This window comes from Varroa jacobsoni, unplaced genomic scaffold, assembly GCF_002532875.2.
Source record: "Varroa jacobsoni isolate VJ856 unplaced genomic scaffold, vjacob_1.0 scaffold_1276, whole genome shotgun sequence".
In the NCBI taxonomy this organism is placed as follows: domain Eukaryota; kingdom Metazoa; phylum Arthropoda; class Arachnida; order Mesostigmata; family Varroidae; genus Varroa; species Varroa jacobsoni.
Genome location: NW_019214178.1, coordinates 1 through 17,949, shown reverse-complemented (window position 1 = coordinate 17,949; position 17,949 = coordinate 1). Strand labels below are relative to the sequence as shown.

The window sequence follows — 17,949 nt, the reverse complement described above, 5'->3', positions numbered from 1 at the left end:
CAATATCACTCGTGGCACGGAAAACTGGTTTTATATATAAATATATATATAAATATATAAATATGATATTTTTTTAGAAGAAGGATATATAATGATATTTTTTTTCTAGCGAAACGTAACTACGCTACATCTTTCTACGTGGAAAATGATTACACCCATGTTGCTATTATTTTTTGGGTTACTTAGAAGGGCTTCGATTTTAAAAATATTTTGGTTAAATATGGGACGTCGATTTATAAGCGGAGTAGATAGTAAAATGCCTAAAACCGTTTGAATACATACAAGTTTGTAACTATGCTTGCAACTTTCGAATCAACTTAGCATAGTAAATAACATAGCTAGCCACAATTCCTTTCATGTTAAGACCATAAAAACAGAGTAATTACCACTCCCTTGAGGACATTGATACGTTTTTGATAAATGTGCGGAATAATTACCTATTATTACCAGAACAGTAATCTATAGTGTAAAGTTTTTTGATATAGTCTAGCATAGTAAGTTAATATCGACACTTCTGCCATATAGATGCAGAAACGTAGCGTGCTTATAACGTGTATATGCGAAATGGCGAGCTAATGCTACTACTGCTATTCTGCTGCTGCTGCTGCTGCTGGTAAAAAATCTTATTGTGTGAGTCAAAGACATATACATTGAACTACGAACGGGCTTCACCAGCTGTTTTAATGAATGAAAGTATGTAGATGTTAAACATAATATTGTACATATACTAGCAGGTAGTCTCCTCGTTCCGCGGACATCTATCCGAACGCGTGATGTCCACGATAAAATATTCCTACTCATGGACGGAAGCTTTTGTGTGTCACAGAATGGGTACACTCAACGTATCTTTAAGGAAGGCTCAGCGTAAATACTCTGTTTATATCAATAATTTCGTGAAGATTTACATAGTAACATTGTACGTGTGTAAGTTGTCACCTTTTCTCAATGCGTTTGTGCATATATATGCTGCTGGTATGGGCGACATAAGTTCTATTCTTCATTTATTTATTTCCTATTTGTCATTATTAAATTTTATAGATTTGAAGTTCAAGTACGTTTGCGGTTACACTTAGGCCAGTCTATGATCATAGTATGTAGATCAACTCGAAAGCTTTGTCCTGTAACAAGATAAAGGCAATCTGTGAGAAAACATACCTACCACCTAAATGTAGGTTACCTATGATACCTCAAGTTCACACTTAAGCGTTGCACGTGCTTATTACAGAGTCGAGAATTGGGTTAAAAGGGACTAAGACAGTAAAATTTTGGCAAAGCAGCTGTAGAACTGCATTTATTGGGGTCCCGTACTAAAGTAATCACAAAACAGAATCGACTGCAAGACTTGCGTTAACGTGATGTATTTTTTCTAGCACAGATGACGTTCTGTTCAGAGAAAAAAAAATGATAGAAAAATTCGTGAACTCGTATATGATGCTGTCTACAAGCCATTAATCTGGCCGTGACAGATGTAGAACGACATAGCCGCTGAATGACGTCCACAGATGATGATCAACGCGAACGAACGTAGCATAGCTTCTCTTTTCCTCGCTTGAGACAAGACATAGCGTCGAGATAATGACTAAAACGAACAAGCTAATAGAAATACAATGGTTCCACTAACGGCGAGCCTCCAATGTAATGTTTCACAGATTTCCCGGTAAGCCAGAATTCGCATCAGATTGACAATCTGAACGAAAAGTTTTGCGCTAATTAACCTTTGGCGCCGCATAGAAACAGGCTACATTTTGAAAATGAACATTAGGCGTATGCGAAAAGCCTCGTCTAAATGAAAGAGGCGTCTCAATTGAGGATCCCGGCACTTTTCAAGGAGGACACCGACCACAGCTCAGCTGGAGAAATTTCGCTTGAAAACTCTACAGATCTTGCAAACAATGCCTACATTACCTAACAGCGGTACCTGTACTTGCAGAGCGTATTTTTGAACGAATAACCTTCCCATAGATAGAAAGGTCTCATGGATCATAAATAACAGTGGCGTTTAAGTGCCATGGTCACTTACTGGCTGCGGTCCAAGTGAGTGCTTCTATGAAATTCATGACTGAACTTTACGTATTGGTTGCTTGAATCACTTTTGCAAGGGCCACTGCAGACACGCGTGCGCTTTTTGCTGGCTAGACAGCAGTGTCCGTGGCCGTGTAAACGATTTAGATGTTACACAAAAATTCTGTTGGAAATATGTTCTTCGTTATAAGAACTTCATGCAAATTAAGCAGCTTGTCACGATACAATAATGTATCGTGTTTTAGTGTTTAGTAAGTTAAATGCGCATTACCTTACCTTGACGGACATCCGTTCCATTTAGCCTTTGGCCACCACCTACAAACGGTTTAGGGAAGCACGTCGAGCTGTTGAGGGGTTCAAAACGAAAGGATATATGCGGAAGAGAAAAACTTGGCCGAGGCCGACGCATCACCCAAAGTTCCCCAAACAAACACGTCGCCAAGCAATATGTAGCTCAAGCATTTAATTACGGCTTAATTAGCGCTTGCAGGACGTCGCTGAATCATACCATTTGGGTGAATTTGAGCGCCGCCTTACAGAATTCGAGAACAGACCAGTTTTTGAATCGAACTAGTTGAAAAACATATTCCGGTTAAAGTGATCTTGCTGATGCTGAAGGCCTGTGCATTAGGCGCTACGCTTGGGAAAGAAAACGGTTAGTTTCTATGCTACAATGAAACCCATAGATACAAATGTGTCGACATGCAATACTGCGCCGCTCGTCATTTCAGGAGACCCGCCATCGGCAGCTGTGGCGGACAGTTCGCTTCCTGCGTCACTTTCACTGTCTATGCGAACGAACGAGCTCTCGCATGAATCGCTGGTATCGGATCCCGCGCTACGCGAAGAGGTTAGCGCCGTTCAGTTGGAGCTACAGAGACAAATTTTAGCACTTCAACATGAACAGCATCTCCAGCAGCAAATACTTCTCCAGCATTTTCAATTACAGCAAAAGCATCTTCAACAACAACACGACCAACAACTTGCCGATAGGATAAGGGTGCGTCAGTTGTTTTGATTGCCTATTTTGTCTCATGAACTCAACGACAAGGAACACCTCAAAGTAATTCAATCTGTCCCTATTACCTCTAGTCTAATTTCGTTGCGACAATAAGTAGGACTTCACATCTACTAATCGAAACCTATCTATCTTGGTTTTCTATGTTTACATATTGAAACTAGGTTCATGGATCAAAAGAATCGAGTTAGTTTCTAGTTAAATAGAATTGCTTGCTCTGATACTACTATATATTAACTAACATGTTCACGATAACAGAGAACGTAGCGGAAAAGTATAAAAGTAGTACGTTTGAGTGAAAGAAGCATGCATGTATGTATGTATGCCCCTGGGTACGAATCGGGGACGCTGGGACTCCATAGTCTTGGCGTTACCGCTACAGTGCTTTACGGATCTTCAGCGGCCATTGAATGATCTCGCTGTAATGAGAAACTGTGTGAAAGGACACCAGCACTGCTGTTCGAAAGCATTGAGGATTCCGCTCGATGTTCGTTATGAAACGATTTTGCTTCAGCTCTAGAATTAACATAGCTCAATGTATTTCTGACAGCTTTACATGGAAAGTCAGAGACTTCGTAGTGACAATTCATCTCATAGTGATGAAGATCGTGACTCGGGCAATGGCAGTGATAAGGACGTCAGTAATACACAGAGAGGTCAAGAATTAAATGACAAAGAAGCCCCTGATATGGGCACCCCCTCCCCTCCTGTAATCAAATGTCCGAAAAAAGATGTTCTACGAAAATTAGAGGAAGAGGAAAAACTTCGGCTCGCACGAGAGTCCGCTGCCGCTACACCGCCGGCTGCATCGCCACCAGTGCCCAATAGATCGCCCGGATTGCCCTCGTCGCCTAAAAAGTGCGTACAAAAAATGTATACTTTTAATAATTTGCTTGCTTTGTTTTCTTAGTTACTTTTTCATGCCAATCATAGCGGCATGCTGTTCTGATGCTATGCAGCAGGAGAGCTTCACTCGTTTTCTAGCCTTTTAGATAAACCGTCTCAGTTATATTATATTGTAATATACTACTTATGTGAAATATTTTTACCCGGCCGAGATGTCAATAAACTTCGAATGTTTATTTTGCACTTTAAACCAGCTTTTTTATGCCAAAATATGTTAGCGGACATGCAGTAAATACGTGCTATAGTGAAATTTGGAAGAACATAATAACTATATGCCAGTCTAAACTGACGTGCTACCGACAACGGTGGACTGACTACTTTAGGGGGTTGTCGTAGGCGAACCTTGCCGCCCCTTATGTTCTGTCAGCATTTGTAGTGGAGAAAGGTTGTAGTGAACGTTCGTTCCAGCACCTGTTTCCAGTGTGCAAATAACCGCGCTAAAAATCATACGTATTTTTTCATTGGTACATTTTCCCTTCTGTGACCAAGCGAAGGTTAATGAAGCCAAACGCCGTGAGTTCTGTCATAGATGCTACCACTAATGCGCCCAAATTGAAATTCATTTATTGAAAAATCAAAGAGGTTAACTTACAATGTCCTGCAGCCGGCTAAGAGATAACCAAGTCTGTAGCAGGCCACCATAGTGACAAATGTTCCTGTTTTACACCTAATAAAAACCAAGATCTTCAGAATAGGTAGCGTTAACCTACCCTCCCTACCCTCGCTGCTCTGTGTGGCCAGAAAATTGATACGATGGAGATCTGTTTGGTCTCTGATGGAACTCATATGGGGCGTGCAGTTTTCCGCTAATGTACTTAGAATTCGACCGTACGGCTCGTGTAGCTTTCAATATGAAGCTGCACAACATTTACAGTACAATATTTCATTCTGTTCCTTCGCTACTCTCTAAATGTTCAATATATTTGATCTTCAAGTAATAATTTAAAAAATAATAATTTAAAAAATTATTCACTAGAACAAGTACAATTACACACTCCCCGTTTAGAAAAAAATTATCTACCGTGTATATATATATATATACTAGTTTTTTGGAGCTATTTAGCAAGTCGAACATTTTAAATAACTTTATGTACTATTAGTAGACGAAATGCTTTACGTCAAATCTTGCTTGAGTATTATTAACGCACACTAAGTAAAAAAAGCAAAGACGTCGCTTAACGCTAAAAATGAATGCTGAATGATCAAGTCCCTTGATTTCAAAAATAAGAACACTAATTGTACCTATCAATTAGTGAAAACACTAGCGAACAGTGCTTTCAGAAAAGATAACAGAATTTCTGTGAGAACGACGTCTGGGGAGCGTTAAAGACCACGAAGGAGATAACTTTACCTCAATAACTTAAGTCGCAGAGCAAGCTGCTGTGCAAAGAACGCTCTTGAGTAAATTAGATTATGAAGGCAATGCGTTGCTCATTGGCTCAATAAGGGGTTCGATGAAGCAGGTAATAAGAACCCTTAAGATGGGGAGCAGAAGCGAAAATTTTGTTTTATGATCTAAGTTAAGCACAAGCGTAAACACGTGCGGTGTATTCCCGAAATAGCTTGCACAAGGATTACCAGCGAAAAACCTACACAGAACACGCCGTTGCCATAAAAAAGACATGGGTCACTCTGTGCTGCCTACCAGAAAAGAGTCAGACGAGAGAATGGTATCGAACAGCAGAGAAAAACATTTCAGCAGTGGTGCCGAATAGATTCCGACATAAGCTGATGCTCGCATTGTATATCAAAAGCATTTTCTATAATGGAATATAGCTCGAAAATGAAACAGTCAATACCGCCAGACATCGCGAGTCTTTAAATGACCTCCCTAATGTCTGTCGATAATGCACCCCCTAATTGTTACGCCAGAATCGTCAAATGGCTTCAGCCGTTGTGTTCTCTAGAGTTATGCCCCTGTGATTGTAGTTACTTAGATGATTTATAGGTGGCGTAACGTAGCCTATTGTCGATTCTATCAAGCATAATATGGGATAAGGTATATTAGTGCAAATTTGGAGGTCACAGTTATGAAAAAGAACACTGGCGGAAACAACAACAACAAGAAGGAATTAACCTCACATATACCAAATATATTGCTGTCCTCCGTTGTAATTGTTTAAATATAATTTAGGTTTTTTTCAGTTGTTAAATAGCTCGACCGCCCAATATACCGCGTTCAATACGAAACGCGAGAAATTCTAATCTCGTATCTTCAAAATACCATTATTTTTCGTACAATGCGATGTCTTTATGAGGCTCTTCTACTTTTTGAACTCTAAAACCATCCACTCGTGTTTTAACAGGCGACTTGCTGTATACCATAAAAGATCAGGAAATTCGAGTGATTTGTTTTTTTATTTTGCAACTGTGGCAACGAAGACAGTTCGTCTATCCTAAAAACACTGTCTCGGTAAAGAAGCTACTACTAAAAACATTATTAGACGTTAATTAAAAAAAAAAGTTCAAACTGGAAAATAAGCCTTGTTCGTTTTGGTTAAATTTATAAGGTGAAAAGTGAACGAATAAGTCTCGCACGATTCAGGCGAGGATCAGAGATGAGTACACGGAGACGCTCATTTACTGTTACGCTACCCATCCTGATATCGGATTGTGACCTGTGATACAAAATTAATCTTCTACGATAGTCGCAAATAATCACATTAGCGGGTGGACGCATTTGAACCAGCGGAACATCACCGTAACGTAAATGTACATTATAAAAGCTCATGATGTCTGATTGGTGGTCTAGTGCAGGTGCTATCTACTACAGCTTCATGTGTCCTGGTTCATCGATTACGTCTGCACTGTACTGTCAACAATCAGAGGAGATGACAAACTAGTTCCGCATCAAGCAGCCAAGAGTAGTGAACAGAGGTAACTTACTTCTATTGCACAATAACACCCGATCTTATGCCGCAAGGATCACGATGGCAAAAACGCAAGAGTTACAGTTGGATGTTTCCAGTCATCCAGAATGCTCACCAAACATTGCTGCCACAGATTACAATTTCTTTTCAATGTTTCGACAACTTTTTAATAGGAAAATTATTCAAATCCCAACACGATGTCGAATTTCGTCTCTCGTCTTCCACAACTCTACAACAGCGCAATGTTCAAGTTACCACCCAAATGGCAGAGGGTCGTAGACTATAACGGTCCATTATTCTACTGAGAATCGAAAAAATTACGTTCGCGAAAAAAGTTCAAAAGTTTTATTGTCTCACGTTTCACTTTGAATGACTTGATATGCGTGAAGTTACGATATTTTTTTTTTGACAAGCGCCATATATGCCTCTAAACGCATAGGTGGAGTGCCCCCCCGGAGGTATGAAAAGGTTTGCGTTGTTGGTTATTTTTAGTTGTTTTTCAGTAGACCTATAATGCCATGAACCATAAATCATAAAAGAAAAAAGGCGAAAAGGTAAAAACAAGATTAAAAATTAAAGCAAGCATAAGTGTTGTCATCGTGACGTCGATTATGAGCTATCGAATCAGAATACGGCTTGCCCAGCAGATAGGTAGTTTTAGTTATTTCTTGACACTAATTTCATTATATATTTTTGTGTAAAACTGTCCACTTGTGAAAGGTCGTCGCCAAGCGGCGCATCCGCAGAAGTTCGTTTAAAACTACAACAATTCCTGGCACGACGACAAGAGCAGCGAGCCAGCGTTTGGTCTTCCGAGGAATCCATACAGGGCACGAGTACCAAAGGATCCTCTGTTAGTCAAAGAGACCGGCAAGCATCGTCGTCATCTGAAGGGAGTAGCACTTCATCTCATGTCGGAAGCGAGAGCGAGTCTCCACCCGTTACGGCTCTCCGTGAAGGTTCACCACCTCCTAATAAAAACGGTACGCGGCAGGCAGGCGCGCAGGCTAATCTAGACAGAGAAGTAATAAGAAATAGCGTACACTCGAGTTGGGACTTCCTCTTACATATTGCTTTTAATACTATTCTTAAATAAAAAGAAAAGACAATTCAATGAAACAGCTTATGTAGCGACATTTCTCTCGGTCAGATTTATTCAATGTTACTACGATTATATCTATAGTACAGGACCTAAACTCTTATAAATTGATTTTATCTAAGTAGATATTCCTTTTTCAGTCCGTAAGAAACAAGTGCATTGGTAGGTAGAAACTTGCTAAGACACCGTTTAGATACGCTACACATGAAAAGTTCCAACGAAATTTAATTAATGGATGGTGGCAGATCAAAGCCATCATTTTTCAAAGAGTGCTAAATGTATCGAAGAAATTAATCGGTGGAGCCTATTTGGACCACCGAATTGATATTTACACCACGTCCAGGCGTCTTCAGCCAAATGGCTGTTTTTTGTTTTGATTTGATTTGATGTTTGACTCTTTAGGCCCTTCAGATGCAAAACATACAGCGGATCTTCTGCTTTATTTCATGGAAAACCTCCTTAGATTTATCAGAAGCCGCATGAAAACTGACAATAACGTAACTATTGATTTCGACCAAAAATAAACATTTTTCTGTCTTGCTAGGTGTTTGTACAGTGCGAAGATATTGCTTGTTTCCGCTAAAACGGCGGAAACTATATGTTATTTTTTCGATTTTCACCGCAGTAGAACAATAGTTCTGTTTTAGGAAGAATTGGCGATTTAGAAACAAAAGTGGCCGGTGAATGGATAGCACAAGATTGTAACCTACCAAAGTGTCTTGAATTTGGCAAGACATTAGCTCGTAAATGTTTGTATAAATTGTATAAATTGTATTACCAGTCTTCGTTTGAAGTGAATGTTTACCGATCTTTTGCCTTCGGCAACAATGGGTTACTGAACTTTTTTTTTTCATCCCATTTTGGCTCACTCTGTCACAGGTTTGAATGTTCTATTATTATCCATACTTAATTTTATTTAATTCCCTTTGTTCTTGCTTTATCATTGCTTCAAGGTAAAACATTAGACCAGATATAACTTTTTACGTATTGGTCCACACACAACATGACGCAACAACGACTGCGTTATAAGCCGATGTCAAGGAAGGTGTACGTTTGTTTATAGAGGGGACGTAAACATTTAAATAAAGCGTTACCGTTAAGTTCGTCACTAAGCCAGGGCCCGGCCAGACCCGCTATAAGGCTCCGGACTCGGCCTAGAGTAGGCACCCAACAACCTTCTTCAATTCATTCAGTTATAGCGTCCAGCGTAGCGCAGAGTTCCATTTGATCTGCCTAAATGTACACTTGATCACGGAAAAGAAATCTTCAAAACAGCTTCGTTCGGTCAATACCGAAAAATAAATCAAGATGCATTTTTATCAGTTCTGCTTAAAATGTAAAGGAAAGTAATCGCAGTGGACCTGTCAAAGCCATTACGGCAACACCTCGTCTCTTCACTTCTATAAAACAAGCTAACAGCCATTGTGGACGTTTCCTCAGTGATGTTTATTCTTCGTACCTATCCTGCACTTAAATGCATCCCTTATGAAGTGAATTAGAGCTACGTGCTTTTGGCCATTTTTAATCTCAACTATGATTTATTAGATTTGGCAAATCAATTTGGCTAGCAGAAACGCGTATCCCAGGCCTTTGTGGATGTCTCACTGACAATTTATTATTGTACTTCTTTGTGCGCTCTTTCAGCGACAGCGGCGAATGATTTGACCCTGAAAGTGAAATCGGCCCTTCGGCAGAAATTTCTGGAAGGCCGTACGTCGCCTATTTCAAAGAACGACAAAGCGAGAAATAAGATGCATAACAGCCAAGCGTTGCGCGGTAAGCGAATGTTGACCTATCGATGCTTAGTGCACAGAGCCTTTGGGTAATGCGAATTAATTCTTACCTAACTGTCAAATAGTTCAATTTTTACATAACATATACTGTGCTTGTATACCATAAAAGGACCCAAGCTGTGTCGGACATGTAATTCTGTAACAATAATAATATATTATCATTCACCTGCTAGATCGTAATAGCTAGCTTTACAGGAAAGAACTTATCACTGCTGATTATGTGACACGCCTCAAAGTGACAGGAAGTTGCATGACACCTGTTTTTACACTTTCTCATTGTATTTAGCAGATGAGAGCCAACAACGTCTGGAAGAGAACGATTCTAGAAGCGGCGGCTGTTCGCAGGAACTTCCGAAACAGAAGAGGAACATGTATCACATGATTTCCCTTTTACTTGGTCAGCAGCAGACAGTCCCACCAACCCCGGCCAGTGGCGGTCCCTAGCGGTAAACGCTGAGGCACCCAAAATGACGATTTACGATATTGAAGGGCCTAACAGTATTTGACGGAATATTCAAACTCATATTTTCAAACCTTAAGTGATGGGCTATTATTTGTTTTAATCAGAGTTGCGACCTATGGCCTGACTAGTTATTCTGAAAACCACAGAGAAGATTTTTATAACAGCTCAGGAACTTCAGCTCTCAAAACCGTTATTAAAGGGTTACAGAAGTACTCGTACGTATTTACAGTCGCAGACTAGGCAATCAAAACTAAATATTCAAGATTTTCTTTGTCCACTTATTATCTAGTTGTCCAACTATATATGGTTTATTGTCTATCACTGAGAGTCTGCAAAAAATACCATATATATATATATATATATATATATCTATATATATCAGTACTTGGGTCACGCCTACAACATTTGAACTTCATGGAATATCTACTTCTATACCTTAGTTCTTATACCGTTGTAAGGTTCGAAGAAGGTTACACGTATTAGGCCTCGCACACTACCGAGGTGCTAATAGAGAATCGGACATACTTTAGAAGGACCTTAATGCATCATCTATCGCTAATGAAGACCTTCTTTTTTGTATTGCGGGCTTGCCGTAATATTACACAATTGTAGTTTGCGGTTTGTTGTTAAGATCGTTAAAAATAGAAAAAAAAAACAGACTCCACTGGGCCACAAGAATCCCATGAGTGGAAACGGGGTCCTGTAAAAAGGCCTTCAGTACGATCGTATAAAAAGAGGAGTTCAGCACTTACGTCTAAGATTGCCCACGGCGGCAAAAGTAATGCCTTTTAAGATGGTAGAAATTACTCTAATGTACTGATTAGTAAGCTTACCTTTTCTGAGAAGCTATGATGCGACAATTCTAATTCTCCTCGTTCTATTTGGTACGTCAACTTATATTTAATAGTCACGCCGTGGGTGTTTTCATGCAGTTTCATGCAAGAATAAATACAAAAGTAGAAATCGGTTTTTATCACACCTGAAACAAGGTTACCTATTGTAGGGGGTATGGGTACTAGGACCCAACCGGCCCTACAAAAGGGAGACAATCAAACTCTAACGAAATTGCAATGTCGCCCGTCGCCGATCACGCTGACGACAAAGCTTTCGGTCGGTTAAAGTTTAGAAGCCACCTTTAACGACAACGTGGAAGGCTATCCTACGGTACAATGCACAACTAGCGTTGGCTTCGGGATAGCACTCTTTCATAAATCTAGGCAAGGCTTCGATCCATGACCTTGCTAAAGATTCTTGCAACCTAGGCATGCATGTTCAGGTCTGCATAGTGTATTTTTCGCTTTTAGTGTCTGCTTGTGCATCAGTGTTTGTGCTTCAAGTCAAGTCAAGTTGTTGCCGTTGTTGTTGTTGTTGTTGTTGTTGTTGTTGGCTCTACGTGTCATTATTGTGTGTCCTAGCCTGTCACGTCAATGTATTGAAAAACAGCAGCAGTCTTGTGATGTTTGAATTCATGTTATTACTTTGATATTATATAATCTATACCGCACTGTCATTTTGTGCTGCTGCTGTCTGTTGAAACCTAACTCTGTACTGTTATTTCGATATGTATATGTTTGTATATGTGGCGTGTTTTTTGTTTCGTACGCAGTTAATTAACAGTTCGAGAATAACGAGTAACTGACGCGCTGGAACGAACGATTTTATGTGGCAAAAAATCCTTGCTAAATCAGCACAACAGAAACTGGTCAGAGGTCCAGTATTCACAAATTGCATCTTCACTGCCTTTCAATGAGACCCAGTAAAACCTTACCTTCTTCGAAGCAAGCAAACTACCTCAAACCAGTCGTTTTCATATCTCTTCAGTTGACGGCACCCACTAAGATGAGATACTCGTTTATCGAACGCTGCGTCGTAGTCCATGTTTTCTATGTAAATATTTTTCCTTGCAAACGTATGAATGGAAGGATGCGGTTATCGAATGAAAGCTGTTCAAAAATGGGGTAAACATTTCATTTTTGTTTAGTAGATTGTTGGTCGATTCACTCGCAAGCTAGCTTAGTAATGGAGATGTAAACTTGTATATAAATACGTATGAATAAATGTGTTCACAATGTCAATTCGTAGATATTGTCATTATTATCTTATCGAGATATAGTCTACCCATCATTTTTTTGTGAACCCCGATTACTACAATTGATCAATTAAATTCAAAAATAAAAAAAACAATATGTATTTATCGCTTCCTGGCACAGCTACAACCTCAACAGCTGAATTCTGTCTTTTACATTATGCAGAAGTTCACAAAAGGGAAAGGGCATTGTTTCTAAAGGGTTCCACTAGTTGCACCAAACGCGGTCCCAATGGTAAATTCAACAAACTAAGTCAATGAAGTCTACGAATAAAGGTAAACAATTTAATAACCTGACCTATGCTAAAAAAAATATATGTAATAATTATAAAAATCTAAAGAAATTATTTTCAAGTTTTTCGAAAAAATGTCGGTAATATCGTCCTTTAAGCCAGGAGCCTCGTACTTTCAGGAAAAATGTAGGCATTTTTTTGGGGTACTCTGTTTATCCTCCTATCCTGCCTACTTTAGGGTAGGCAATTTCTTGGCAAATCAGTTTCCTTGTCAGAAAATCGTTTTATATAAGCGATTTTCTTCTTCTTCTTCTCTTACAAAGCTTTCACCAAAACTAGGAATCTCTTATTACAATACACTAGCTTAACAGTTCAATAATAACATCATCGTAGCCTCCAAAGCCAGATTTCTTAGATATACTATAAATTGTAATGCATAGCAAGAGTGTCTCCGAAAAGATATTCAGCCTATAAATTTGCCGAGGTCAAACGGCGGCGATGCCGCCAGGTCAAACTTTATGAGCCGCTATAAAACTCGAACCGAAAAGTCCCAATAGGCAGCTTTCACTCGAGGGATAATGTTAGGAGCCCCTAATGAAACAGAGATAATTTACATAAAAGGGCTACTGATTGATGTATGCTTGTCTTCCGTGTTCTTTTTCAACCACCCTGTTCTGCGCTTAAACGTACCGAAGCATTTAACTATGAACGTATGCTAAACGTGTGATCATGCGTCAACGTTCAGCAATCAGGTGTTCAAAATAAATTCATACATAGTTCATATAATTTCTAAACATAAAGTTACTCTCATCAGTGAATTTGGGTGGCAGATTGCAAATTTCCAACCTGAACTTCAAGTATATTCATGTTTTACTTTTAACGCTAGAAAAGTTTCGTAGACCTGTGGAAAAATAACTGAGGATCGTGTTTGTTGGCCACGCTCAATAGATCAGCAGGTCAACAAGAGCTGTACAGTCTGCCATCGACACGGCACACGTAAAAGATCGACATGTAGCTTCAACAGGCTAGTAGGACGTACATATGATATGGCTCATCGTTAACCTGTAATCCTGTGCTGAGCTCCCATGAACTGAACTCGACGCTCCGATTGGTCCACTATCATGACGATATAAACCTAGGGCTGGATTGAGCTCGCAGATTCGGAACATTATTTTTATAATTTATCATATTTTACAACAATTCTTTCTAACAGTTCAGTAATATAATTTGTGCCAAAAACTTGTGCCGTGACAAAATACGCTAGCATCGGTGCAGATTATACGTATCTAAGCGATACGTCATATATACGTATAGAGCGATAGTAACGGAAGCATCTAGCATTACTGTGACGGGCCTCGATACTCGGCCAATGTGTCCCAATATGAGACTCAAAGCCATTCGTACTCTTTACCAACTTTTGCCAGTACTGCAGGTATACGGAGGTGAGATAACGGCTGGCAAATTTGCTGTAGTGGTGTCATGCAATTGTTTGGAATATCGCTGCGACTCCTGCTCCAGTTACTCGAATCGGAATTGGTCCTCGGCTAGGATCGTGCTTGCTGATTCACAGACGCACGCATCTCGACATGCCCGGTGACAGGGTTCCACCACACTGCTACGAATAGTATTTATTTAAGCAACGCCGTGTGTATATATATTCCTAGCTATTATTATGTTGGGACGGTCCTTATAGAGTGCCTAGCCTAGTGCACTAGCCAACCACGTTAACAATTTCGAAATGTCAAACCGTGTTAAAATTAATTATTCTATTTTTTATTACTTAATCACGCAATTGCTAATTGATCGCTGCGTTCGTTTCCTTATTTTGTATAGTCCTTACTTAATATTATTCGGAACAAACCTCTTTATTAAGGCCGACATATTCGATCTTCGCTTGCATTCTACGTCGCTGGTGCTGCCATCTGGTAAGCGGTTTTATATCGCTGTCCTACTTTTGTCCCTTCTGCTGCGAAATCCTGCACGCGGACGTTAATCGTAGACGCAGGGAGAGTGTACTTCTAGTATGTTTAGCAAGATGGTGTTACCTATGGAACCTTGTTCAAAGTAACAAAAGGCATATATATACATATATATATATTGTTAGGACTTGTAGCAAAAAAAAGTCCTAAGGATTTCTTCGGATAAGTTGTTGCTCGAATAAAAGACATCTCTGCTGGTGGTATTCATACGTTCGTAAAATCGTCATGATTAGCTTTTTAGCTTGTTACATTTTGGGTTTATGCTTGATTTAGGCTGGTCTTTGTTACCTTGGGAAGTAAAAGATGCTAGCGCCTAAGCGATGATAGCATGACGGCACGCTAACCTCGGCCCAATGCGGAAGCGATTAATGATAGAGGTACAAATCAATTATTGGGCTATTGTAATTACTGGGATGAAGTACTTTATTTATTAAATAATATAATAACAACATAAGTAGTGGATTTTTAACACTAACACTATAGTTATTGTGATATCCCAAAGGCCAGAGTCTCCAAATCTATTGTTATTGTCTACGGAAAAATAGTACAGATAGTAATGAAGAAGGTAGAGAGGATCATAAGGAATACGCTGCGTATATGAATTCTTTAGTATTTATTTTTATTATTACTATTATTAACAGAAGGCGCATTTTGTAGGCGCTCTAGGCCGTGCCTTTGACGACTCAACAGACCTAGAAATAATATTGATAACGAATAACTTGTAGATATAGGTTTATCGTGAACGTGTATTGAGAAACACTCCGTATGATTTTGATTTGTCGCGTAAAATTTATGTCCAACTATAGCAATCTTGTATTTGTTCCGGCTTTCAGATACAGTGCTAGATCATCAAATGTATATACCGATTTATTTCAACTAAGCAACAAACAGCTTTTGGCAGACTATATGCTCGCCATCTACTATATAGAGGAGCCAAAACAACGCTTTTGTTTAGACGCTCTGTCCCGCTTCTCTTTTTAGCAGCTCTACGCCTACTATAAGCTAAGTACAATAGTTCTTCAACCATGTACAACTGTTAAATCGTCCTGGGATAGCGAGGGCTCTGAATGTTATTTACTGCGGGTGGCGATATTAAAATTACCAAAAATTAAAAATATCTAAGCAGTTTATCTGAGTATCCTCAGGTATCCATCGAGTCTATTCCTGATGAAAACAGTAATCGTCATTTATTATGAATGAAAAGTGTGAAAAGGCTGCGATACGTCGCCGACCATATCAGCAATTTGACAACAAACACTGCTACACAAAGCTTTTTTTTTTTTTTTTTTTTAGCAGGATGCTCACAGTTCATCATGATGACAATTATGAAATGAAAAAAATTCATTGTTTTTTTATATTATTTCTGGATTCGGGGTGAAGGCTGCGCATGCGCCATACGCGCGTCTATGTAGTCGCGTTACCTATAGATTACCAAAAGCAAAACAGTCCTTGTAGAACGGCCCGCACTACCACACCTTTTATTTCAATCAGGTCTCTTGGGACAGATATTATTAGGTTATTGGCCTGCTCATCTAAAGGCTGATGATAATTTCTTTTTGTTATATATATATATAAGGCTTGTTTGTTTCTGACGTTGACGATTAATCTAGCAATTGTTACGTATTATTTTTATCATTTGATGCACAAAGAATTATCAGGGAATTTAAAAATGAAAACTTACTTTTTTCTTTATTCCCGGAACATAAAACAGGTCCGTTTGCATTGAAATTATAGGTGAATGCGGTACGAGCATTTTTCTATGCCAATTAAATATTATTCCTTCGACCTGCCCTACCTACTAAAAATGTAGGGTTTATCTGGTATGACGTGCTACTAACATAATGGGCTTGTGGTTAAAGTTCTACGCCACAAGCGCTACATTGCATATCAGAGTATATTCTGTTGTGCTGGCGGGAAACAAGGCTTCGATTGGGGCACCTGGTTGGGCAGGGGAGGTCAAGTATCGAGATGAGCTGAGGGATGGACTCCACCCATTTGCGAAGGCTCGGCAAAACAGACTCCTTTAACAAGAAGTTTCTTTAGGTACAGGACCTATGGGCATGGTATGTAAAAGGGTCGATGGGTAGCCACGAACCTTCGATGGTGTCTCCCTTTCCGGATGTCGACCCGCAAGGACGTGCTGAGCTGTCAGACAGTCAGCTTCCGTAATGCGCAGGATGAGCTCGACTGAGCTGACAAGGAACGTGGTACGTGCATTGAGTATCTGTTAAATATATTTCATAGGTGTTTTCTGCTAGGGGCTGCAGAAAAGGAACGTATCATGGGTAATAAGGCTAGTACGTTCACTGAGGAACAGCTGGAAGACCTACAGGATAGCACATTCTTTACACGAAAGGAGATCTTAATGCTACACAAGAAGTTTCGTGACCTCGACCCTCAACTTGTGCCCAAGACAATGCTCGGAGACGAGGCTCGCGAGGTCAAGGTACCCTGCGAGAGATTGCTAAAAATGAATGAGTTTCGTGAAAATCCGTTTAGGGAACGACTACTCCGCGTTTTCTCCGAGGATGGCACGGGGAATCTTTGTTTCGAGGACTTCTTGTACATGATGTCTGTGCTTAGTGAAGGAGCCCCGCGAGAACTGAAAGCCAAATTCGCTTTTGTCATATACGATTATGATGGTGATGGCAAACTAGGACCGCAAGATATCGCAATGGCTGCTGCAGCTCTGACACAAGATCAGCTTACTACAGATGAGATAAAAGTGGTTGTCGAAAAAGTTTTAGACGAGGGAGACATCGACAGCGATGGGTATTTATCACAGGCTGAGTTTGAACATGTGATCTCACGAGCGCCAGAGTTTGTTAATGCCTTTCACGTGCGTGCGTAATTGGCAAACGGCCTTTGGAACCGACCTATGAAAATTTACTTCAAGCTAGTGAGCTTATGTTGTAGCTGACAGGACCTAATATCTATGAAGTGCTTATCATGGGTACTGCTCAAAGGAATGTTGGATCACAAGAGATTAAAAAATGTCTCTGAACAAACTCAATACTTCCTGTCTGTATACGTATAACGTCAGCTAACCAGTGCATGGATTTAATTTATCTCCTTATTTAACTTCATAGGAGGACAACTCCTTCCTACAATTGTAACGTGCACTTTGGGATTCTATCCCCAGTCGTGATAAAACAGTGGACAATTATGCATTTCATGAAACTTCTGTCTCTAGCATAATCCACACGAGATACATGGTTTATGATGAATTCGTTAGATACGATCCGCGCAAGAATAGTCTACTGATGAGTTAGTGGGATTTCGCGTAGCTGTAAGGCAATGGAAATTTTATTTACATACGGAACGTCGTCAGCTAGACCATATAAACTGTTCTACATATATGTTGGAAATATAATTTATATATATATATATATATATATAATATATATATATGTAATAACGCACCAATCACTTTCTATTATTTTTGTCTAATATAGACTTCTGTCCCAGAATGCAATATTG

At 39.6% G+C, this 17,949-nt stretch overlaps 2 protein-coding genes across 4 annotated transcripts in view; both read left to right on the top strand.

Moving 5' to 3' along the window:
* LOC111268322 (uncharacterized) overlaps positions 1 to 12,252 on the top strand; it is a 65,228-nt gene extending 52,976 nt beyond the window's left edge. For 2 of the 3 annotated variants that reach the window (XM_022847227.2, XM_086971662.1), the window contains 5 exons: positions 2,754 to 3,022; positions 3,591 to 3,898; positions 7,537 to 7,799; positions 9,560 to 9,691; positions 9,995 to 12,252. In XM_022847227.2, coding sequence (XP_022702962.1) covers positions 2,754 to 3,022; positions 3,591 to 3,898; positions 7,537 to 7,799; positions 9,560 to 9,691; positions 9,995 to 10,152 — 1,130 coding nt within the window. In that variant the 3' untranslated portion in view covers positions 10,153 to 12,252. The remainder of the gene's footprint in view (positions 1 to 2,753; positions 3,023 to 3,590; positions 3,899 to 7,536; positions 7,800 to 9,559; positions 9,692 to 9,994) is intronic. The other variant, XM_022847228.2, reaches the window with a different exon arrangement.
* A 2,825-nt stretch (positions 12,253 to 15,077) lies between these two features.
* On the top strand, positions 15,078 to 17,817 carry LOC111268326 (calcium and integrin-binding family member 2). The gene has a single exon (XM_022847234.2). The coding sequence runs from the start codon at positions 16,751 to 16,753 to the stop codon at positions 17,318 to 17,320; it is 570 nt and encodes a 189-aa protein (XP_022702969.1). The 5' UTR covers positions 15,078 to 16,750; the 3' UTR covers positions 17,321 to 17,817.
* Positions 17,818 to 17,949: the final 132 nt, after the last annotated feature.

Bases quoted from the DNA above. Each gene is read 5' to 3' on its own strand.
- LOC111268326 (XM_022847234.2), top strand. From the start codon at position 16,751: ATGGGTAATAAGGCTAGTACGTTCACTGAGGAACAGCTGGAAGACCTA.